The sequence below is a fragment of the Schistocerca nitens genome, chromosome 9, assembly GCF_023898315.1.
Source record: "Schistocerca nitens isolate TAMUIC-IGC-003100 chromosome 9, iqSchNite1.1, whole genome shotgun sequence".
Lineage (NCBI taxonomy): Eukaryota > Metazoa > Arthropoda > Insecta > Orthoptera > Acrididae > Schistocerca > Schistocerca nitens.
Window position 1 is genome coordinate 507,007,377 of NC_064622.1, and position 24,181 is coordinate 507,031,557.

Below are 24,181 nucleotides of genomic sequence, written 5' to 3' on the forward strand. Positions count from 1 at the left end.
CTGGAGCCTTAGATTGGTATGCACAAACAGTGGGAAACCATGCAGTTCTGCACCGACAAGGGTCTCTTCACTCGGAGGAATGAAGCCAACTATTCCCACAGAGTATTCACGGCAGTACTTGTCCAGCAGCTCTCTATTCCATTTGTCCATCTGCAGATACTTATAGAGGTTCTCAAACACTATGACACCATATTTTCCTTTGTCCAGGTTTGTTAAGACAGGTAATGACTTCCCTGAGACTTCCACTTTGTACCTGTGGAAAAACATATTTTTTGTTATTAACCCATTACCGATAAAGAGAGAAGCGAAGGAAATCAATTACTCAGTATAATTGAAGTTCCATTAGAATTAATAGCATTTTGTGTTTGTATCTCAAGAGCAAGGCTCTAAACTCCAATGAGACCCACTTTGGTACAAAACATCTACATGAGAATTAAGGCTCATGCCTCAAACTAATTGCCACGCAGAAGTAATTACTGTGGAATAACTGAAAAATACTTCAGACAAACATTTCAATATTTCTGTACATTACAAGCAAAGCACTCACTTAATCCTGTTGTAAACAAGTAGTTCGGAGATCTCTCGGCCGAGGCGGGAATAAGTAGTCTCCACGAAAACTAGTACTTTCGGATCGATGCGGAGACGGGCATCTGATCTGTGGTCGTGTGCAACACCAGGGACCCTTGTTGCTCCTGACAGGATGGCACATTTAATGGATGGCTCAGGTCGCTTCCCATGTCCGATGAAACTGAAAGAACACATTAATACAGAGTTTATCAAATTCAGTTGTTTTCATTTGCTTAAGAGCAGTACTATTTGAGTATGCAATGTACATTTGGGCATTATAACACATGGTGTTGCAAAACAAAAATGAAAATCCTTATAGCAAGCTGGTATTTTTGAAGTAATTAATTTCTTACATACATATGTACTACAATACATAGACCAACGACCAAGCAGTTTGGTCTCTTTCCCCCCTTTTTAAACCAACCAACCAACTACAATACAATTTCAAATTTAACACATGATGAAAAATACTTTTTTGCGTAAATTTTGGAGCGTTATCTTTATGTCAGTCAACTTTGGAGTGTAGTATAAACTACAAGTAATGTAGCAGTACAACTCTGATAGCACACAGAAACCTCATAGTGTTACATTACTTGTGAAATAGAAAAAAACTGATTAAAGATGGATAGGGAATATGCCCATCGTGTACAGCTGTTGGGGGGACGGACCACTGTTTCAAACAGCTGGTAGCTGTGTCGGTAGGCAGGCTTCAGGCTGCTGCCCGGGTTGTGATTGCAATGGAGCAGCTGAGACGAACGATTTGGCATCTCCGGGCCTACAGCATCACCCGGGATCCCCGATATCACGATGCCTTCCGATTTGTACATCTCGTATGCTCGACACTTACCAGCTGGTGACTGGCCGACAGGGGCAGAGTCACGAGTCTCTGGGTAGAAGGTAAAAGTGGGTACCAGCTGTATAGCTGTTTCTTTACACCTCAAAAAGAGATTTAAGGTACTGCCCACTGAGTCGATGTCAGATGCCTCACCTTATGGTACTGGGGCTGTGGCGACTCCTTTCATCACCTCCATCTGTAGCAGCATATTACAGGCTGCTAGACCACAAACCTGCCCTCCAACACCCTCACTGGACACTTCCACCGGAGAGAGAAGTTAGACGGCCACACTTTCTGGAGTCTAGGCCCAGTCGTGCTCTCAGAATTTCGCCAGGATACGTGACAACTGCAGAATTCTTATCCCGCACTCGTTATCATCATTCTGTCGCAGTTCATTTATTAAGAGGAGTGCTACCACATTTTTTCTGAGCTGCCTTCCCGAGGTGCCTCTCCTCGAGGTGCTTCTACTGACTACAGGTGTACAAAGCCTGATGCCGGACACCTTGTACATCCTCCCAGTATCAGCAATTGGGATACTGCATGTAGTGTCGTGCAAATAGGGCGATGAAGTTCAGTACACGCCAGGAATACCGGGCTGATTTGTTACTATTCTATACCCGGCCATTTCGGCACCCCTTTGCTGCCAAGCACGACGCCGAACAAAGGTTGTACGCCACCCACGGTCCACCTGGTCCAGACCCTCCTCAATTAACATGTATTAGCTTTTGGGTTAATATGTTACAACGAGCCCACACAGTTCTTCCAGCACATATTGCTGTTTTTTTTTTTTTTTTAACTAGCACTCCGCTTAGGCATGTGCACCCATTATGTGAGTAGAATTGAACATAAATCGTTCCTTCAGGACCCAACTTTCTAATAGGACCGGGCAAATCCAGATGGTGGAGTTCCTTGTCATCAGGAGCTCCAATGTTAGGTAGGTGTCGGGGTCCCTCAAGGAAATAGCAGGCAGGTCGGGGTCTCATCTGCGATGTGGAGGAAGCTCAGCCGACAGCGAATGAGCACACCGGGTGCACCCTGGTGCAAATTGTGGCTCGTGTCAGCACGAATGATGCCCGCCACCTGGGTTGAGAATCCATACTCGGTTCTTACAGGCATCTGGCTGATTTGGTTGAGACAGCTGCAAGCAGAGCTAGCACTTGTATTCCCATAACCGATCAGGGTCCTCTGGTTTTGGGCAAAGTGGGAGGCTTAAACCGGAGGCTCAGACTATTCTGGGGCGATCTCGGATGCGAATTTCTCGACCTCCTCCATCGGGTGGAGAAATATGGGTCTCCTCTTAATAGGTCAGGCGTACACTAGGAATGGGAAAAACTGATGGGTTAAAACTAATACCAGTATTTTTGTTCCGAATAAGCGGTAATTTTTTGGTCTCTGTTGTAACAGGTGCTTTTTATTTTTACTAATAACTGAGTAAAAAACTGAGATATCAATTAGGCATAGCAGAAATGCTAAAATTTTTAGTTTTTAAATAAACCTATTTCAAAAAAAGGAGTAATTTTTATTCGTAAAATTTTCATTGGCTCGATATATTGCGTTGTTACAGAAAATGAGAGAAGCGATCAGTACTGTTTTAATAACAATGCCGACAGAAAAGAGCAACAAAGACACGGCATAAGAAGTGACACAGCACTGCTGAGACAGTAATGTCCGTGTCGCCGTGTGTTGTGGCTTCAGGTACGCTAGCAAGTGCATAGCGCGGGACTTGACTAGATTTGCTGGTGACAAACAGACCTCAACTTTTCGTCAAAGTTAGCATAGAAAAAGGAATCAGTGCTCGTACGACCGTCACAGCGTCACTTAATACGACTGTAAATAGGAATACAAGGAAAGAGGTAGGAAAATCAATCTGCTTAGGAAGAGCGGCAAGGAACTGATTTCAGGTTGCCTGAGAGGCCAGCACGAAAATTTCTTTCGCGGCAATGACAATGTTGAGCATCACTGGACAAAGTTCAAGAGCTTTCTACGACCCGGTTTAGACAGCTATGTGCCAACCAAAGGTGTGAAGGAGGATAAGACCCGACGTGGTTCGACAACCATATTAGAAAGCTGCAGCGAAAGTAAAGAGAGCTTCATTGCAAATTTAAATGTGGTCGAATCGTCACAGAAAAGCAAAAACTAAACGAAGCCGTGGGTGAAGCGTTCGACGAATTCGAATGTAAAATTCTGCGTGCCGACTTCGACAGACAATCCTTAGAATTTCTGGTCTTGTGTTAGTAAACGGATCGAAGCCATCTGTCCAGACATTCTGTGACCATGGAGGATGGCACAGAAAAGGTCGAAATACTAAACGTCTTTCTCCAAAACTGTTTCACAGAGGAAGATTGCACTGTAGTTATCGAAATAAGTGACCATGGGATAGAAAAACAACTGAAATGGGTCAACAGCGGAAAGGCCAGTGGGCCTGACTGGATATCAGTGCGATTCTACGTAGAGGATGCGAGAGAACTCGCCCCTCTTCTAGCAGCAGCGCACCGTAGGTCTCTGGAGGAGCGAAGGCTTCCTAATGATTGGAAAAACCACAGGTCATTTCCGTTTTCAAGAAAGATCGTCGAACAGACACAAAAACTACAGCATTATACTTTTGACGTTAGTCTGTTGTAGAATTTTCGAACACGTTTTATGCTCACGTATTATGACATTTCTGGAGATCAAAAATCTCTTCTGTACGAATGACAATGGGTTCTGAAAACAACGATCGCTTGCTTGCTTGCTTGCTTGCTCCGTTCGTCCATGTGACCCAGAAAGCAGTTGATACGAGCGCCGAGGAAGATGCCATGTTCCTTGGCTTCCGGAAGGCATTCGATACAGTTACGCCAGTTACACACTGTCGCCTAATGAAGAAAATACGAGCATATGGAGTAACAGACTAACTGTGTGACTGGATGGAAGGATATTTGGCAAACAGAACACGGCATGTCGTTCTCAACATGGACGAGTTTTCAGACTTCTGGAGTACCCCAAGGCAGTGTTGCGGTTTCATTACTTTTCACAATGAACACAAATGTAATAGTAGACAATGGCGGAAGTTCCAAGAGGCTTTACACGGATAATGTTGTAGCGAAATGCAGGAAGACCAGAAGAGGATCAGTGACTGGTGCAGGAAGTGTCAGTTGAGCCGTAACATAAACAAACGTAACGTGTTGCGAATACATAGACAGTAAGATACTTTACTGCGTGATTACAATATTGCATAACAATTGTTGGAAGCAGTTACTTCCATAAAATATTTATGAGTATGCCTACAGAGCGATTCAAAGAGGAATGACGACATCAAATTAAACGGGAGTAAGGTAGAAACCAAACAGATACATTGGATGAATCCTCAGCAAATGTAATCCGTCAATAACAGAATTAGTTTACAAAACACTCGTTTGATCAATACTTGAATATTGCTTGGCAATCTGAGATCCGTCACATAGGATCGATAGAGGAAATAGAGAAAGTCCAAACATGATGATGACTGGTTTGTGGGGTGCTCAACTGAGCGGTCATCAGCGCCCGTACAAAGTCTCAATCTTTTCACACGCCAATATTTTATGCAGCCCAATCTAGCCACTACCTCGAATGATGATGATGATGAAAACACAAACACCCAGTCCTCTGGCAGGCAAAATCCCCAACCCGGCCGGGAATCGAACCTGGGACACTTGATCCAGAGGCTCCAAAGAAGAGCAGCATGTTTCATTACAGGTTGATTTGGTAGGAGCGATAGCGTTACGGAGACGATCGGTTACCTCCAATCGCAGACGCTGCTGCAAGAGGGGTGCTCTGCATCACGGTATGGTTTACTGGTGAAGTTCCGAGAGGATATATCGCAGCAAGAGTCAACAAATATAATGTTTCCTCCTACGTATATTTCGCGAAAAGGTCACGACGATAAAATTACAGAGAATCGAACCAACATAGAGGATCACCAGCGGAACATGAAGCCTATGAATGACTTGAAATGGTCTTAAAGTAGCCGAACATAACCATTTCCAGCCAATGATCGGTACAGTTGGACCAGAGGTCCCAGTCCATTCCGTGTAAACACAGCCCACCAACATCTTGCACAATGCCTTCTTGACAACTTGGATCCATGGCTTCGAGGGGTCTGCACCACACTTGGACCCTACCATCAGCTCGTATCAACTGAAATTTGGAGTCATCTGCCAGGCCACGTTTCTCCAGTCGTCTAGCATCCAACCGATATATTCACGCGCCCAGGGGAGGCGCTGTAGGCGATGTCATGCTATTGGTAAAAACACTCGCATCGGTCGTCTGCCGCCATAGGACATTAACGCCAGATTTCGGCATACTGTTATAACAGATACGTTCGGCGTATGTCCTACATTGATTTATGCGGCTATTTCACACTCTGTTGCTTCTCTGTTAGCACTGACAAATCTAAGCAAATACTGCTGCTCTCGGTGGTTAATTGAATGCCGTCGGCCATTGCGTTGTCCGTGGTGAGAGGTAACGCCCTAAATGTCGTATTCTCGGCACACTCTTTGTACTGTGGATATCGGAATGTTGAATCCCCAAACTATTTGTGAAATGGGATGTCCCATGCGTCTAGCTCCAACTACAGTTCTGCGATCAGAGTCTTTAATTCCCGTCGCGCGACATAATCACGTCGGAAACTTTTTCACATGAATCACCCGAGTACAAATGACAGTTCCGCCCATACACTGCCCTTTTATATTTTGTGTACGCGATACTACTGCCATCTGTACAGTGTGACACAGAGTAACGGGAATGTTTGAAATGAGTAGTGGCAGCCATGGGCAGGTGGCAGCGCTGCGCGTTCGTGACAGCGTGTAAACAGTCCGCCATTTCAGTAACATTGGAGCAGTGGAACGGGCAACTGCGTGCGTTAGCCATAAAAATGTTTTATAAAAACAGTGATAAGTTTGGTAGCGGCGCAGGAGTTTCGACGTTTTTATAATTTGAGTCGTCATGATGCCGTTCCGTCGAAACACGCGATAAAATGTTGGATTAATAACTTTGAAGAGACTGGATCTGCCCTCACAACAGCTCAATTCATGGAATCAATACTAGGAATAAGAATAATCTTCACAAGGATTTAAAGTCACTTAGTCTAGTACAAAAAGGTGTGCACTATTCAGGAACACACATTTTCAATAACTTGCCAGCAGCCATAAAAAGCTTAACAACCAATGAAATTCAGTTTAAGAGAAGCCTAAAGGATTTATTGGTGACCAACTCCTTCTACTCCATTGATGAATTTCTTAGTAAAACCAACTTATTTGTATATAAGTACAACATAACTTCTGCACAATTTCAGTGCAGTAATGTGTTCATTGTAAATAAGCATTACAGTAGTTGTATTACATGTTTATTACCTTATAAGTAAATAAAAAACTTTTTTATTTTAAATTCAGTGCATTGGTATTTGTAAAATGACTTAGTGTTCATTAAAAAATGACGATCATTCCACTTAGGACCTGTGGAACGGTACATTGGCTTATTTGTTTTAGTTGTAAATATTTGTCACGTATTGTTGTTTTTCTGACATGTTCCACATCCTGGAGGACCTCCTCACTACGGATCAATTGGAATGAAAGTAAATCTAATCTAATCTAATCCAGAAGAAACCAACAGGACTACCAAGAAGAGTGCGTTCTCCAGCGAAAATTGATGTACACGAGTCTGTCATACGGAGCCCACGGCGTTCAATTCGTAAGCAAGCAGCAGTGGTTGGAATGTTCAAGGGGGGAGTGTTTGCAGAATTCTTCATCTTGTTTTAAAATTTCATCTGTACGAACAAGAGGGTGCAACAGTTTAAGGACAACGATTTCCGATTACGATTAGGATTCTGTCAACAAATGATAAGAAAAATAAACAATGACGATGAATTTCCAAACAAGTTGGGGATGTCACATGAGGCACCTCTTGATCTCACAGGTTATGTGAATAAACAGAACTATCGTTACCAGGCAAACACAAATCTTAATGACGTTCATTAGCGCCCTTTACACGCTCGTAAAATGACAGTATGATGTGGTACTTCATCACATGGAATTATCTGACCGCATTTTTTCGCAGACGAACAGGGAAACACAATAACTGTCAAAGCCTACCGTTACGTGGAGACGTTACGAACTTTCCTTAAACCTGCACTGAACAACTTTCCAAACGTCAAGAAGCTCGGTTTCAACAGGACGTAGCGACATCTCACACTGCAGGGCAATCAATGGCATATGTGCGAGAATTGTTTGGCAACCGTGTGACCTCACGATTCGATAACATTCCGTGGCCCCCTGGATCGCCACATTTATCCGTCTATGATTTTTTCTTGTGGGGCTACCTCAAGAGCAAAGTATACACGACTCGACCAACAACCATGGATGAGTTAAAACAGAGAATTCGGGATGTAATTCACAGTATCCCAGCTGAGATGTTGCAGCGGTCAGTGAGGAATCTCAACAGCAGATTTCACGAATTTATTCGTAAGGAAGGACGCCATCTAAAGGACGTAATTTTTAAAAAGTTTTAAATGCCATCAACGTTTCGAAAATGACAAAGTTGTAAGGTTAAAATTACTTCGAATGCAATTTCTTTCCTTCATCACTCTGAGTTTTATTGGAGTCAAGAAATGTTCCCGTTTTTCTGTGTCACCCATGTGTATATCGCTAGCCCCATTACGTTCCTCACCTCAGTGTACGTTCAGAAAAGACTTCTAAACATTTAACTCTATATTCAATGTTGGAAAACTTTTATTTCTTAGAAACTGTTCCCATGCCGTTGCTAGTCTGCATTTGATATCTTTTCTACTTCGGTTATTTTGCTGCCCAAACAACAAAACTCATCTACTACTTTTAATGACTCATTTCCTAATCTAATTCCATCAGGATCGCCTCATTTAATACGGTTGCAGTCCATTACCCTTCTTTTACTTTTGTTCATGTTCATATACTCCCAAATTCTAAAGGTGGCAGGGGTAAAATACAGGGTTGTACAGAAACCAGATGGCAGTTATGAGTCGAGGGACATGAAAGGGAAGCAGTGGTTGGGAAGGGAGTGAGACAGGGGTGTAGCCTATCCCCAATGTTATTCAATGTGTATATTGAGCAAGCATAAAATCCATGGAGAAGAAATAAAAACTTTGAGGTTCGCCAATGACATTGTAATTCTGTCAGAGACAGCAAAGGACTTGTAAGAGCAGTTGAACGGAATGGACAGTGTCTTGAAAGGAGGATATAAGATGAACATCAACAAAAGCAAAACGAGGATAATGGAATCTAGTCGAATTAAGTCGGGTAATGCTGAGGGAATTAGATTAGGAAATGAGAAACTTCAAGTAGTAAAGGAGTTTTGCTATTTGGGGAGCAAAATAACTGATGATGGTCGAAGTAGAGAGGATATGAAATGTAGACTGGCAATGGCAAGGAAAGCGTTTCTGAAGAAGAGAAATTTGTTAACATCGAGTATAGATTTAAGTGTCAGGAAGTCGTTTCTGAAAGTATTTGTATGGAGTGCAGCCATGTATGGAAGTGGAACATGGACGGTAAATAGTTTGGAGAAGAAGAGAATAGAAGGTTTCGAAATGTGGTGCTACAGAAGAATGCTGAAGATTAGATGGGTAGATCACATAACTAATGAGGAAGTATTGAATAGGATTGGGGAGAAGAGGAGTTTGTGGCACAACTTGACTAGAAGAAGGGATCGGTTGGTAGGACATCTTCTGAGGCATCAAGGGATCAGCAATTTAGTATTGGAGGGCAGCGTGGAGGGTAAAAATCATAGAGGGAGACCAAGAGGTGAATACACTAAGCAGATTCAGAGGGGTGTAGGTTGCAGTTCGTACTGGGAGATGAAGAAGCTTGCACAGGATAGGGTAGCGTGGAGAGCTGCATCAAACCAGTCTCAGGACTGAAGACCACAAGAACAAAACAACATGTTCATGTTATAAGCTGTTTTCAAAACATTATCCATTCTGTTCAACCAATCTTTCAAGTCCTTCCCTTTCTCTGACAGCATTATGATGCCGTTAGCAAACATCTTTTTTATACGCGATTGCAGACTTTCCAGGCGTGCGCTGCTGACGAAATGTTCGGGCTTCCACCAGGATGGCTGCACTGAAATTCCGCGACGTTTGTGTGTCACTCTCATCATATCCTGGCGAAGTGTGCGCGGGCTTCCCATATACACAGGATATCCCAAAAAGTGCCGACAAGCTTTAGGGACAATTGCTTTACACCAAAACAGGAGAAAAAAATGTCTGTTAAATATGGGTTCTAAAATGCATACCTTAGAGCTATCATCAGTTTTCCAGCAGAAGAGACGCGTTTCACAATAGCGACGATGAACACGTTCTCATAGCTCTTCAGGTACGCATTTTAGACCCCTTTTCCCGTCGCTCTATTTGCGTATAGGACAGAAAAGGAAATGACTAGTGGTGGCCATCGCTCAGTGGCTTGTGGAGTATGTACAGGGTGACAATTATTAAACTACGGCGCGCATACACTTTATTCAATACATAAACGTCACTACAGTTATGCGCATTTAGGTTATGACATGTTCGATATGCCTGCCATCATTGGCGATGATGTGGCTCTGACGAATAGCGAAATTTTGCATGACCCGCTGAAGTGTCGGAACATCGTTGCTGTCGACGGCCTCGTGAATGGTTTTTTTCAGCGCAGCAGTGGTTTTGGGGTTACTGCTGTGTGACTTGTCTTTAATACAGCCAAACAAAAAGGAGTCGTGTGTGTTCAGATCTGGAAAATATGGCGGCCAATCGAGACTCACATCAGTGGCCTCTGGGTATCCCAGAGCCAGAATGCGGTTCCCAAAGTACTCCTTAACGACATCAAACACTCATCTGCTTCGATGTGGTCGAGGTCCGTCTTGATGAACCCTATCTTGTCGAAATCAGGGTCACTTTGGATAATGGGGATGAAATCATCTTCCAAAACCTTCACGTACCATTGGGCAGTCACCGTGCCGTCAAGGAATATCGCGCCGATAGTTCGGTGGCTGGACATTGCACACCACACAGTCGCCCGTTGAGGGTTAAGAGATTTCTCGATCGCGAAATGCGGATTCTCAGTCCCCCAAATGCGCCAATTTTGCTTATTGACGAATCCATCCAAATGAAAGTGGGCTTCGTCGCTAAATCGAACCATGCGTGTGCATACTAATTCCCCATCATGCCCTGCGGCCAACTGTCAAGTATGAACATCTAACGCAAACCGTTCAGAAGTTATGACGATTTTATTTCACACATTTCAATAATTGCCACCCTGTATGTAGAAGATTCAATATCATCGATTTTATTTCCGGTCCCATTAATTTAATTCCCTTTCCAAATTTCACAGTAGTTTCCTTCACGGCTTGTTCAATGCAGAGAGTGTATAGCATCGGGAATAGATCACAACCCTGTCTAAATCCCTTCTGAATTATTGTTTCCTTTGACATGTACAACTGTAGTCTTATTACTGTAAAAGCTGTAGGTAACTTTTCACTCTCTGTTTTTATCCATGCTATCTTCAGGATTACAGAGAAAGTACTCCAAAGATCAACATCCAAACCTTTCTCTAAATCTAGAAATGTACTGCCTTCAGTGTTCCTAAATGTCTCCAGAACCGAAAATGATCTGCTCCAATATTGGCTTCTATATCTGCACACTAATTTTTGTGTCTGAGGTAACAATGTGGCCATCTTCAGTTGCCAATGTTTCATTTACGTAGACACTATCTATTATCACGCTCGCATTTCTGTTATTTTACATGGCACGACAAGCACAGTTTTCCTTCACCTAAAGATTAAAATTTAATCTTCGACGAGCGGTAACATCGAAAGAAAATCATCAGCAAATTTGGAAATTCGCCCCAATTTGACGAAAATTACAATCTCGCAGTTATTTGCTAAGTAAAGAGTACATCTGTTAGAGAAGATGGCCAAAAAGTGAGGTTTCAAGTCTAACATGTGATATATCGTTTTGCAGAATAAGTTGCAAATGGCCATTTCATCAAGGAAATCCTATAGAGGGACAAAAGCTGGGAATTATTCTGAATTTTGAGCTAGGGTTATTTCCTTTACACGAGTTAGGAGAAAAGATGAGGGTACCTACTTCCTGACAATCATCATGTTACAGGCCGCGAAAACTGCGAAAACTTTAAATATTTCACAGACAGAATCCCGTGGGAGCATTGGTTAGTGTCACAGGTATTTGGGTATAAGTGCCCTCTCTGTCCGATGAAGTACTTTGCTAGCACAAAGATAGAGCAGTAGCTGCCCCGCCTCTGCAACAGGGGAGCAATGCCAAATGAGGTGCCCGTATGTTGGGGCACGATATGCAAGACATGAGGGGAGGGAGGGATGGAGAAGATGGGCGGAAAAAGGGGAAGACGAGATGGAGAGAAAGAGGGGGAGAAAGAGGAGACCAGGTGAATGTTGGGAGTAGGAGATGGGCAGATAGAGAGGCAAGGAGATGATGGGCAGAAGGAGAGGAGGAGATGGACCAAGAGATACGTGCATTACACATGACATATATGTAGACAGGAGAACCTGTGGGGGAAAAGGCTACTGTATACATGTGTGTGTGTGTGTGTGTGTGTGTGTGTGTGTGTGTGTGTGTGTGTGTGTGTGTGTTTATGTTAATGCAGGTACATGTGTATGTGTCGTATCTCCTCCTAAACTAGTCAATCGGTTTCACTCACATTTTGTACACATACAAGTTGTCTGAAAGGAAGTGCTGTGAGGACAGAACGGGTCAGTAATGCCCGACATCTAGGCAGCCCTGCACGACTGAAGTGTCACGGGGGTAGTATCGCAAGACTGAAGTGTCACGCGGGTAGTATCGGAGTGCATTCCAGAGTGTTTGCATGTGGACAGGCACAGCTGAGCAGTGAGAAGGGAGAGGAGGAGATGGATAAAAAGAGTGGGAGGAGAGGGGGGGGGCAGGAGAAGACGGATCGGGAGAGGGCAGAGGAGGAGATGTCGACTGAACTGGTGTGAAGGGTTACCCGACTCACCTGGTGAGCGGGGACAGGGTGAAGTACTGGGAGTAGCCCAGCACGGAGATGGCGCTGGCGGCCAGCAGGCAGAGCAGCAGCCGCTTGACGGTGGTGAGCTTGGCGGCGCGGGGCCGCGGGCGGCGCGCGGGCAGCAGCGGCTCGCTGGAGCCGGCCATGGCGGGGGTGGCGGCCGGCGCCTCCTGCCCCACACCCAGGCCCAGGCTCGCTCGGGGCGGCGGTGGCGGCGGCTGCGGCTGCGGAGGCGGCAGCGGGGGCGGCGCGGGCTAGCCGCCATGCCGGCCCGGCGCGACCGCCCGCTCGACGCGGCCCGTGCTCCCTGCCGTGGTCGCCGACGGCGGAGGCGTCGCTGGCGCCGTCGCCCTGTCGCCGCTGCCGCTGACGCTGCCGGGCACCGCGCTCTCGTCTCTCACTGCTGGGCGCCCCTCCGCTTCAATCAGCATCGCCCCGCACCCAGTCCGGTAGCCTCACACTGGCTGCGACTCTGGACAGACGTGTCAAAATGTTACCATTTGCAGTTCATTCTGATAGGAAAATTAAGTAAGGCTTACGTACAGGATTTGACTGGACAAACTTGATGACATCTAGCTGCCTTACCCAGAAAAAAATAGTGCGTGATACACAGGATTTGTCCAGTACACTGAGGCGCTAAAAGTCGTGAGAATAGTACTGAGCCGTGGTAAAATTTGCTATTTTGAAGAGCCCGCCGCAGCGCGCAGCGTAAAGCAGGCGCCTTCCGTTTCTGGCGGTGGCAATCGCAGCTTTGTGGGAAAGGGGAAAACTTGCTTGTTCACGTGCATTTAAGGGGCGCTATGAGCTCGGCAATTAGTCAAACTGAGTCGGTCAGTTGGAGTGAGTGTGGGGTCACACTGTCATTCTCGGCGAGTCTGGTCAGTTGGTCAGCCGGGGCAGTGTGGGGCAACCGGAGTCTGCCTGTCGTCCAGAGTGCTAGTATGTGTTAGGCCGCCAGTCTGCTCGAGTTTGTTCAGGCAATGGGCATTGGCTGTTAGATCGATCAGTTGATCGGTCGCGCACTGGGACACAAGATGACTTGTCCGTCTTGAGCGTCGGCGCATGTGAGGTCGCCACGTCAGTCCAGTGGGCCTCGGCGTATAGCGAGGGGTAGTGACTTCGCGGTCGAGACGAGAGCAACAGGAGTCAAACCACGACGTCGGTCTGGCCGGTGCGAGCTGCAACGCCGTGAGACGGGAGATCGGCGCGCCTCCCTGCGTCCGTTGAAGCGGCTGGCGGCGGACGGTTCGGGAGAGCGTTTTGGGGGTGCTGCGCCAGGTGTCCGCTAGCCATCGCAGTTTATTAGAAGTTTAGGTGATTCGTGATGTTGTTTCATTTACTTGTCAAATTCTACTAATTTTCTTGGTCAGTCTCTCGTCACCAGCTTGTTCGTCAGTCTCTCGTCCGCATTTGTTAGGCAGTTAGTGTCTGTCTGTCTGCCGTACGTTAATAGTTGCCTCTGTCATGTTTGTCGGATTCGTTGTTAACGAATGTATTGCTTAAGGTGTAAAAGCCGAATTCTTGATATATGTTTTTATCTTGCTTATCATCTTGAGAGGCGGTATATGTGTGATGTAGACCATGTTTGTACATTTTATGTAAGACTGCATTTCATGGCTTTTTATTTTAATGGTCATTTTAGTATATAAGGTTGCCACCCTTCCACCGCAAGAGTTCTTTTAAAAACAAGTTGCACCTTCGGTGGCAAGTTAATTTTTTCTAATGTTAGTGTTTTGTACCATTTCTATCCCTCCTGCAGGGTGCATAGTTTATGTGCTTCTGTGAGTTGTTAAAATTTTTAGTTTAAATAAATCTGGTGTGTTGCAGATTTGCACCAGTGTAGTCTTTGAGAGGTTGTTGTGAGCGGTCGTGACTACGGCCTAGTTAAAAGGGAGTGGCAAGCTTCTCAGCCCGAAAGCTAATTCTCTAAAGTCATTTCTGCCTATCAATAAATTGTAACTTGATATTTAGAGGGTGCTTTCTGATTATAATTTTAAATCTGTTTTTTTCTTTACAGAAAAGGTTTTTAGGAATAAAATTTCCATATGTTGAAAGAAATTTCTTTTCATCAGTTACTCATAGGCAACTGCTTCCACGCTCACGGAGTGTGATTAAATGTGTTAATATTCTTGATGAATCGCTAGTAAATAAAGTAGTCTTTAAGAAAAGATTTTGAAATTAAATTCACGGTTCAAGTACGTGATACACAGGATTTGTCCAGTACACTGAGGTGCTAAAAGTCGATAGAGTATCGTGTCCGGCATCCTTTTGCCCGCTGTGGTGCAGCAAGGCGACATGGCACGGACTCAAAATGTCGTCCGAACACCCCTGCAGAAATATTGAGCCATGCTGCCCCTACAGGCGTCCATAATTGTGGAAGTATTGCCGGAACAGGATTTTGCGCACGAACTGACCCCCAGATTGCGGCCGACAGCCGCTGTGGCCGAGCGGTTCTAGGCGCTTCAGTCCGGAACCGCGCTGCTGCTACAGTCGCAGGTTCGAATTCTGCCTCAAGCATGGATGTGTGTGATGTCCTTAGGTTGTTTAGGTTTAAGTAGTTCTAAGTTCTAGGGGACTGATGACCTCAGATGTTAAGTCCCATAGTGCTACACTACTGGCCACTAAAATTGCTACACGAAGAAGAAATGCAGATGATAAACGGGTATTCATTGGACAAATATATTATACTAGAACTGACATATGATTACATTTTCACGCAGTTTGGATGCATAGATCCTGAGAAATCAGTACCCAGAACAACCATCTCTGGCCGTAATAACGGCCTTGATACGCCTGGGCATTGAGTCAAACAGACGTTGGATGGCGTGTACAGGTACAGCTACCCATACAGCTTCAATACGATACCACAGTTCATCAGGAGTAGTGACTGGCGTATTGTGACGAGCCAGTTGCTCGGCCACCATTGACTAGACGTTTCAAGAGTGTCAGGCATAGGGGGGATAAAAACGCGTAACCCCACAAATGAAAGTGACAAGGTGAGGTCTGGGGGCCTGGAAGGTCACTGGCGATGAAGTTCATCTCCTGCTCCTCCTCTTCCAATCCATCTTCCTGGAATGGTGCCACTGAGGTAATGTCGGACGAGCTTAAGAGAACTGTGTGAAATAACCGAAGAAATCAGTATGGGACGTACGACGAACGTATCCGTTAAGACAGCGCTGCGTTAATGGTCTATGGCAGCAGACGACCGACACGAGTGCATGACATCGCCTGCAGCGCCTCTCCTGGGCTCACGACCGATATCGGTTGGACCGCAGACGACTGGAAAACCGTGGCCTGGCCAAGCTAGTCCCGATTCCAGTTGGTGAGAGCTGATGGTAGGGTTCGAGTGTGACGCAGATCCCACGAAGGCATGGACCCACGTCAATGAGGCACTATGCAAGCTGGTAGTGGCTTCATAATGATGTCGGCTGAGTTTACGCGGAATGTTCTGGATTCTGTAGTCACACTGAACCGACCATTGACTGGAAATGCTTATGTTCGGCTACTTGAAGGCCGTTTCAAGCCATTCGTGGGCTCATCTGCCGAAACAACGATGGAATTTTTATAGATGGCAATGCGTCAAGTCACTTAGCCACAACTGTTCGCGACTGGTTTGAAAAGCATTCTGGACAATTCAAGCGAATGATCTGGCCATCCAGATCGCCCGACATGAATCACATCGCAAATTTATGGGACCTAATCGAGAGGTCAGTTCTTGAGCAAAATACTGCATCGGCAACAGATTCGCAATTACGGTCGGCTTAAAAGGCAGCACGGTCCGATATTTGTGGTGGAGACTTGCAGTGACTTGTTCAGTCCCTGCCACGCCCACTTGCTGTACTACGCCAGGCAAAAAGAGGTCCGACACGATATCAGGAGGAAATTAGGATTAATACCTTCAGCTGCTGACGGGCGTTGATATATATCAACGGCGACAGGTGAAAATGTGTGCCCCGACCGGGACTCGAATCCGGGATCTCCTCCTTTCGTGGCAGACGCTCAATCCATCTGAGCCACCGATGGCACAGAGGACAGCGCGACTGCAGGGACTATCTCGCGCACGCCTCCCGCGAGACCCACTATCTCACCTTGTATGTCCACACACCACATTCGTAGTGTCCCACCCCAACACACTCATTACTCGTGGAGGACATTCTTCGCAAGTCCCGTAAGAGTTCGAGGAATATGTGTGCATCCGCAAAGAAGAAGAAGGTCATGGCCGGTATTGCCAGAAGTATATACTTACATGGATATATCTGTTCTTTTGGACATGTCCGAAGGAACAGACACCATATCCATATCTTAAGTAATAGAACCCAGTACGTTGTCCTCGATGGTGAGTGTTCATCGGAGGTGACGGTGTCATCTGGAGTGCCCCACGGAAGTGTGGTAGGTCCGCTGTTTTCTATCTACATAAATGATCTTTTGGATAGGGTGGACAGCAATGTGCGGCTGTTTGCTGATGATGCTGTGGTGTACGGGAAGGTGTCGTCGTTGAGTGACTTTAGGAGGATACAAGATGACTTGGACAGGATTTGGGATTGTTGTAATGAATGGCAGCTAACTCTAAATATAGATAAATGTAAATTAATGCAGATGAATAGGAAAAAAATCCCGTAATGTTTGAATACTCCATTAGTAGTGAAGTGCTTGACACAGTCACGTCGATTAAATATGTGGGCGTAACACTGCAGAGCGATATGAAGTGGGACAAGCATGTAATGGCAGTTGTAGGGAAGGCGGATGGTCGTCTTCGGTTCATTGGTAGAATTTTGGGAAGATGTGGTTCATCTGTAAAGGAGACCACTTATAAAACGCTGGTGCGACCTATTCTTGAGTACTGCTCGAGCGTTTGAGATCCCAATCAGGTCGGATTGAGGGAGGACATAGAAGCAATTCAGAGGCGGGCTGCTAGATTTGTTACTGGTAGGTTTGATCATGACGCGAGTGTTACGGAAATGCTTCAGGAACTCGGGTGGGAGTCTCTAGAGGAAAGAAGGCGTTATTTTCGTGAATTCCTACTGAGGAAATTTAGAGAACCAGCACTTGAGGTTTACTGCAGTACAATTTTACTGCCGCCAACTTACAAAGATAAGTTAAGAGAGATTAGGGCTCTAACAGAGACATATAGGCAGTCGTTTTTCCCTCGTTCTGTTTGGGAGTGGAACAGGGAGGGAAGATGCTAGTTGTAGTACGAGGTCCCTCCGCCACGCACCGTATGGTGGATTGCGGAGTATGTATGTAGATGTAGATGTATATATCAGGAGGACGCGTCCCGCGACTTTTGTCGCGTCTGTGTACGTGTCACTGCTACATTAGCAGCAATTTAAACTGCTCCCTCAGGTTCCAGCATAACCATCACATTCTCGGGTATAGCGACATATTCGGAAATGAACAGCCAAATATCTGAGACAAGCGAGGAATTATAAATGTCATGTACTCTTATGTTACTGCCTAACCACGTACTCGGAAACCACTACATACTAGCAAATGAAGTACAAAATATTTATCTCATTCCTAGTTTCTTATCAGACCAATATAAAATTTACGTAGCACAGTATATGGCAGAAAATGTTTGTATTGCATTCATACGAAAATCATAGAATGTGCTAAAAAAAGAAAAAACACAGCAAGACGCGAACCTACGGACCTACTTCCTTCGGCACTGCAAACCACGACATTCCGAACACGCTTTCAGCCTTTTTGTTTTGGGTATCATAGTGTCTCTCGAAGGTTTATGTCGATGATGCGTCGGTAACTGTCATTTGGTGATAGGGACGACGTGTTTGTTGCAAATCCTCAATGCCTCCTTGTCTTGAAACGGCATACTGCAGGTTGAAGTACAAAACAGCAACAAATGCCAATGTACGCATGACGTCTGCCGCATCAAGTCACTCCTCTGCCATACTCTGCCTGTTTATATCCTGGGATGGGCGGGGAATCTGAATCACCGCCGAAGACAACGCAGTTGTCAGGTTCGGCTAAACCTCGTCACAATGTAACACAAAAAAACACGCCGCGACAAATAGTCCCTCAGCAGAAAGGACAGCTTCGTTTCTCTCGCGTCAGACTGGTGTTTTTAGGCGGCTTGCGACACTCGGTCTGTGAATTAGCAAACTGCGATGCACTAGTCGTTCCGCGCAGGACACTTGAGGCAAGAGAAAGCTCCTTTGTCGGTGATCAATGCTCTGTGAAAGAACACCGGACGGCCAGAACGATAGAGGAACGGCCACAAAGAACGCTTCGAGGACCGCTGTCTACCTTGTGTCTCGGGAACTTTATGTTGCACTGTCCCATCCTGCCGCAGAGTTCACTACAATCAACATTAACTTGCTCAGTCTTACTATGAAGTCATACAACTCACCAAGCAGAGCTACGGCACAACGAGTAATAGCGATACCATTCCATTTATAACACTTTTAAATACAATTTTCGGTACACGTAATGTGTTTTTCTCTGGTTTCTCCCCGTACTCTGTAAGCCATTCGTCGAACGATTCTCTTCGACTGTCTGGTTGCAACGGAGGGTATCCATCGTCCCGTGCAAGAAAGTTGCCGACATTTCAAACAATCTTTCACTGCTGTAGGCAAAGCAAACTCACACGGGTTTGTAGATCGAGGAATAGTGGTGTAAAATGTCTGGACGTTCGTAAGCTGGGACAAGTGCCCAGGACAAAAAACCTGGGCTAATGCCTACAGTTCATAAATGCCCGGACATTCATGCGTTTTAAAGATTAACTGATAAGCGGCGCTTATAAAAAATTTTATGCTGATATTTTGTATCGGAAAAGTTGTTTTGCAACACTGTTTCTGTAGTGGTTGTGCAACCATGTTGAAAAACCTGCTTGAGATATAGGGAAGAGTTATTAGAGGAAATAAATTGGACTCGAAACATAACTTTTTACATTTTTAATTAGGTCAATTCTTGGGATAATACATAACAAAACTAAAGTTTAAGAACAATTTTTGAAATAAAGTATAGTTTATATTAAGTACCTAGTCTGTAAGTAGGATTTTTACTTATACCACGCTACTGCAAAAAATAAGAGTAAAAAAAGTTTATTCATAATGATTTTAATTAGGTCTGCGTCATGTGCCGATTCCGATTCCACGATTTGAAGAATTCCCGATTCTCTAGGAATCGATTAGTAACGGAATCCAACGATTCAGCGTCTTGGGTATCGATTCTTTGCTGTTAAACCTTTTTCTTTACGTTAGTGTTCTCATTCTGCCCTCACAGCAGTGCAGTCATATGCGAGTAGTAAATGAAACGAGCAGAACAGTAAGCTACAGTTGTCTCAAATCTCGCTACGTCCGACAATAAAGCATTTTTCTTTGCAAAAACAGACATAATGTCTGATGAGATAACCGCAGTCGCTGGTTTTTTCAATGTTATTTATAATCCGTCTTGATTGCAAAAAATGTTTATTCACATGACCCGTTTCAGATCCTCTAGAACCATCTTCAGATCTGCAACGATAATTATATTAATTTACTATTTCACAAATGCAAACCTTTTTCATCCTATCCAGTCAACATCAAATGTACCAGAACGCACCTGCAATTTCGGGTCTAAGGCGCTGCAGTCATGGCCTGTGCGGCTGGTCCCGGCGGAGGTCCTCCCTCGGGCGTGGGTGTGTGTGTTTGTCCTTAGCATAATTTAGGTTAAGTAGTGTCTAAGCTTAGGGACTGATGACCTCGGTTCTAGGCGCTTCAGTCTGGAACCGTGCGAGCGCTACGGTCGCAGGTTCGAATCTTGCCTCGGGCGTGAATGTGTGTGATGTCCTTATGTTAGTTAGGTTTAAGTAGTTCTAGGGGACTGATGACCTCAGATGTTAAGTCCCATAGTGCTCAGAGCCACTTTTTTTGAACAACGAAACTTCACGAGAATGGCTGCATCCGCGGCGCTGGAGATGCCACTGAGCACTTTGGCGGGTTCCCTTCTTCCAGCCCCTGCCGCGAAGCAGCAGCGCAGGCCGTATCGCAGGGACAGCGGCGGGAGGCGCGCGCCTCGGGTCCCCGGCTCACGCATTACGCATTCATCGCGACAACTGTGCGTCGCGCCACGCACGGCAGCCGTGCGTCATACGTAAGCGAGCCGAGGCGTCGCCCGAGCGAGGAGCCACGTTCTGGTCGTGAACGGAACAAGGGAGAACGTCACCCTGAGGTGGCGCTGTGTTCACAGCGTGCGGGGCGCCTACATAGCGTCACCTAGCGAAGCCCTTTACCTAACAACCCAAGTCAGGTCCTAACCAATCGCCCGTGTTACAAAAACTCGGAATATATACAGAAATGGGGGGCGGGGGTAAATGAAACATCGGGCGTACGAGCATTATTGCAACCAATACCCTGTCTGACGAAACGTATCCAGGCACCTACCAGCGGATACTCGCTTGAACTCTGGTGGAGACGCTTCCAGTGAGGTGTTACGTCTATGGAGGAATGGCAGCTCATTCTTCCTCAAGACAGAGACAAGAGAAGGTAGTGATGCTGGACACTTGGGTCTGGAGACAAGTCGACGTTCAAACTTATCCCAAAGGAGTTCTACTGACAAGAGAACCTCCCCATCGCACCCCCCTCAGATTTAGTTATAAGTTGGCACAGTGGATAGGCCTTGAAAAACGGAACACAGATCAATCGAGAAATCAGGAAGAAGTTGTGTGGAACTATGAAAAAAATAAGCAAAATATACAAACTGAGCAGTCCAATGGCAAGATAGGCAACATCAAGGATAATGTGAGCTCAGGAGCGCCGTGGTCCCGTGGTTAGCGTGAGCAGCTGCGGAACGAGAGGGCCTTGGTTCAAGTCTTCCCTCGAGTGAAGAGTTTACTTTCTTTATTTTCGCAAAGTTATGATCTGTCCGGTCGTTCATTGACGTCTCTGTTCACTGTAATGAGTTTAGTGTCTATGTTTTGCAACCGCACCGTAAAACCGTGCGATTAGTAGACGATTTGATCGCAAGGTCATAGGACAACCGATTCCTCCACAGGAAAACACGTCTGATATATTCTACACGACACAGGGGACGGCAAGTGCGTCACATGACAGGAATATGATGTCGACCCGCCTAACTTGTACACTTGGCGAATGGGTAAAAAGATTCTTCTACCTTGCCCGATTTAGGTTTTCTTGTGGCTGTGATAATCACTCCCAAAAAAGTGATGAAAACATAAGAGTTTGTCACATAAACTGCAACAAATGAATGCAACAGTTTCACAGTCGCACACTTTTCCCTGTGCTCTGTCAAAACATATGTTTTTAAAGTTTTCAAAATTTTCCGTGTGTAGACCGTCAAATTCTGCATATGTTCAAGCAAATCTGAACATGTCCTGGTATTTTGGAGAGCGAAATTGATTATGTGTGAGTGCCTGAACTTTGATAATTGTCTGAAAATAAAAAAAAAATTAAACTTTTCACTAGAGGGAAGACTTGAACCAAGGATCTCTTGTTCCGTAGCTGCTACGGCTAACCACGGGACCACGGCGCTCCTGAGCTCACACTCTCCTTGATGTTGCCTATCTTGCGCATGGACTACTCAGTTTGTATATATTGCTTATTTTTTTCATAGTTCCACACATCTTCTTCCTGTTTTCTCGATTGATCTGTGTTCAGTTTTTCAAGGCCTATCCACTTTGCCAACTTATAACTAAATCTGAGGGGGGTGCGATGGGGAGGTTCCCTTGTGAGTTCAGTTTGGGACTCTGGGCAGGCCAGTCCATTTCAGGAGTATTACTGCCTACCAACCATTGGCTCGCCTTTGCGACAGGGTGCACTGTCGTGTTGATACGAACAGTCATCCATCGTATGCAGTACACAGTACTGTACGATGTGCTCACACCCTTTCTTTAGTGCAGTACTGGGACCTCACCCTAATCACCAAAAACATACCAATACGTTAACGGCACCTCCTTCATACTGCGATGTTGGGTCTACATCCGATGGGAGGTGACTTTCTACAGGCATTCGCCGACTCTGCACACTCGGGTTGCCAGAAAGTACAGCGTGATTCGACAAATAACTTTTTTGCAGTCATCCACTACAGAGCGGCGTCCGCCTTTACGGCACGTCAAGCGTGCCTCAGCACCGTCTGTCGAAATGTGTCGATTATGAGGAGCTGCCCCACCAGTGGATCGCACTCTTTTTAACACTTTTACGCACACCCATCGCGGTAGCTAGAATGCCGGTAGCACTTGCAGATCACGAGTGATTTCTTCTTCTAATTTCTTGCAATTCATATCATACTCAGCAAGCCACCTAATGGAGTGTGGCGGCGGGTACTTTCGGTACTAGTATCTGATCCCTCCAACCCTGTTCCACTCGCGAATAGTGCGTGGGAAGAATGATTGTCGGAAAGCCTGAGTATTGTCTCTAATTTCTCGAATTTTCTCCTCGTGGTCAATACGAGAGATATACGTCGGGGGAAGTAATATGTGTCCGACTCCTCCTGAAAAGTGCTGTCCCGAAATTTTAATAGTATATCTCTCCGTGATGCAGAACGCCTCTCTTGTTAAGTCTGCCAGTGGAGTTTAACATCTCCGTAACGCTCTCCCGCCAGCTAACCGATCAGGTGACGAAACGCGCCGCTCTTCGTTGGATCGTCTCTATCTCCCCTGTCAGTCCTACCTGATAGGGATGCCAAATAGACGAGCGACACTCAAGAATCGGGCGAACAAGCACCTTATAAGCCACTTCTTTCGTGGATGAGTTACATTTCCTTAAGATTCTTGCGATGAATCTGAGTGTGATATCTGCTTGTCCCACTATCTGTTTTATGTGGTGACTCTGCAGAGTTACGCCTAGATATTTACAGCAGACGCTGTCTCCTGCTGTTTATCACCAGCAGTCTATCTGTACAGTAGTCGATTTATTTTCCTATGTATGCGCAATATGTTACATTTATTTACGTTCAGGGTCAACTGCCAGAGCCAGCACCATTCATCAATTCTCTGGAGATCGTTCTGCTAGTTCTTACTATCTTCTTGCGTTGCTACTTTAGTATAAACGACTGCATCATCTACGAATAACCTTAAAGAGCATCCGACGCTTTCTATTACATCATTTATGTATATTGTAAACAGCAACCGCCCTATCTCACTTCTCTGTGGTACTCCGCATATTACCTTTACATCTGTCGCCGGCCGGAGTGGCCGAGCGCTTCTAGGCGTTGCAGTCTGGAACCGCGCGACCGCTACGGTCGTATTTTCGAATCCTGCCTCGGGCATGGATGTGTGTGATGTCCTTAGGTTAGTTAGGTTTAACTAGTTCTAAGTTCTATGGGACTGATGGCCTCAGAAGTTAAGTCCCAAAGTGCTCAGAGCCTTTTGAACCTTTACATCTGTCGATTTTGTTCCGTTAAGAGCGACGTGTTGAGTTCTATCAGCAGGAAGGTCTGGAATCCAATCGCAGGCCTGCCCCGATACTCCGTAAGCTCGTATTTTTTCATTAAACGGCAATGCAGGAAGGTGTCAAATGCCTTACTGAAGTCAAGGAAAACTGCTGCAATCTGAGCGCCGTTGTCCACTGCGCTGTGGATCTCATGGAGGAACAGAGTGAGCCGAGTTTCGCGGAATCCATGTTGATTTTTATAGAGGAGCTGTTCATTTTCCAAGAACGTCATAATTCTTGAGCATAAAATAATTTCCATAATTCTACAACAGATTGACGTCAACGATATAGGTCTGTAATCCTGTGGGTCAGTCTTACGGCCTTTCCTGAAAACGGGAATGGCCTGAGACTTCTTCGAGTCGCTAGGTACCATTCGTTAC

The 24,181-nt window shown here is 45.5% G+C and overlaps 1 protein-coding gene and 1 long non-coding RNA gene across 2 annotated transcripts in view; both read right to left on the minus strand.

The window, feature by feature from the left end:
• The window catches only part of LOC126204381 (bifunctional heparan sulfate N-deacetylase/N-sulfotransferase), a 104,913-nt gene extending 92,350 nt beyond the window's left edge, over nt 1-12,563 (minus strand). Inside the window, exons 1-3 of the mRNA XM_049938753.1 lie at nt 12,406-12,563; nt 548-748; nt 1-253 (exon numbers count right to left, since the gene is read on the minus strand). Coding sequence (XP_049794710.1) covers nt 1-253; nt 548-748; nt 12,406-12,563 — 612 coding nt within the window. The remainder of the gene's footprint in view (nt 254-547; nt 749-12,405) is intronic.
• Nucleotides 12,564-12,770: 207 nt separating this feature from the next.
• Nucleotides 12,771-24,181, minus strand: part of LOC126203868 (uncharacterized) — a 564,020-nt gene continuing 552,609 nt past the window's right edge. Inside the window, exon 3 of the long non-coding RNA XR_007540400.1 lies at nt 12,771-12,889. This is a non-coding gene — a long non-coding RNA (uncharacterized LOC126203868). The remainder of the gene's footprint in view (nt 12,890-24,181) is intronic.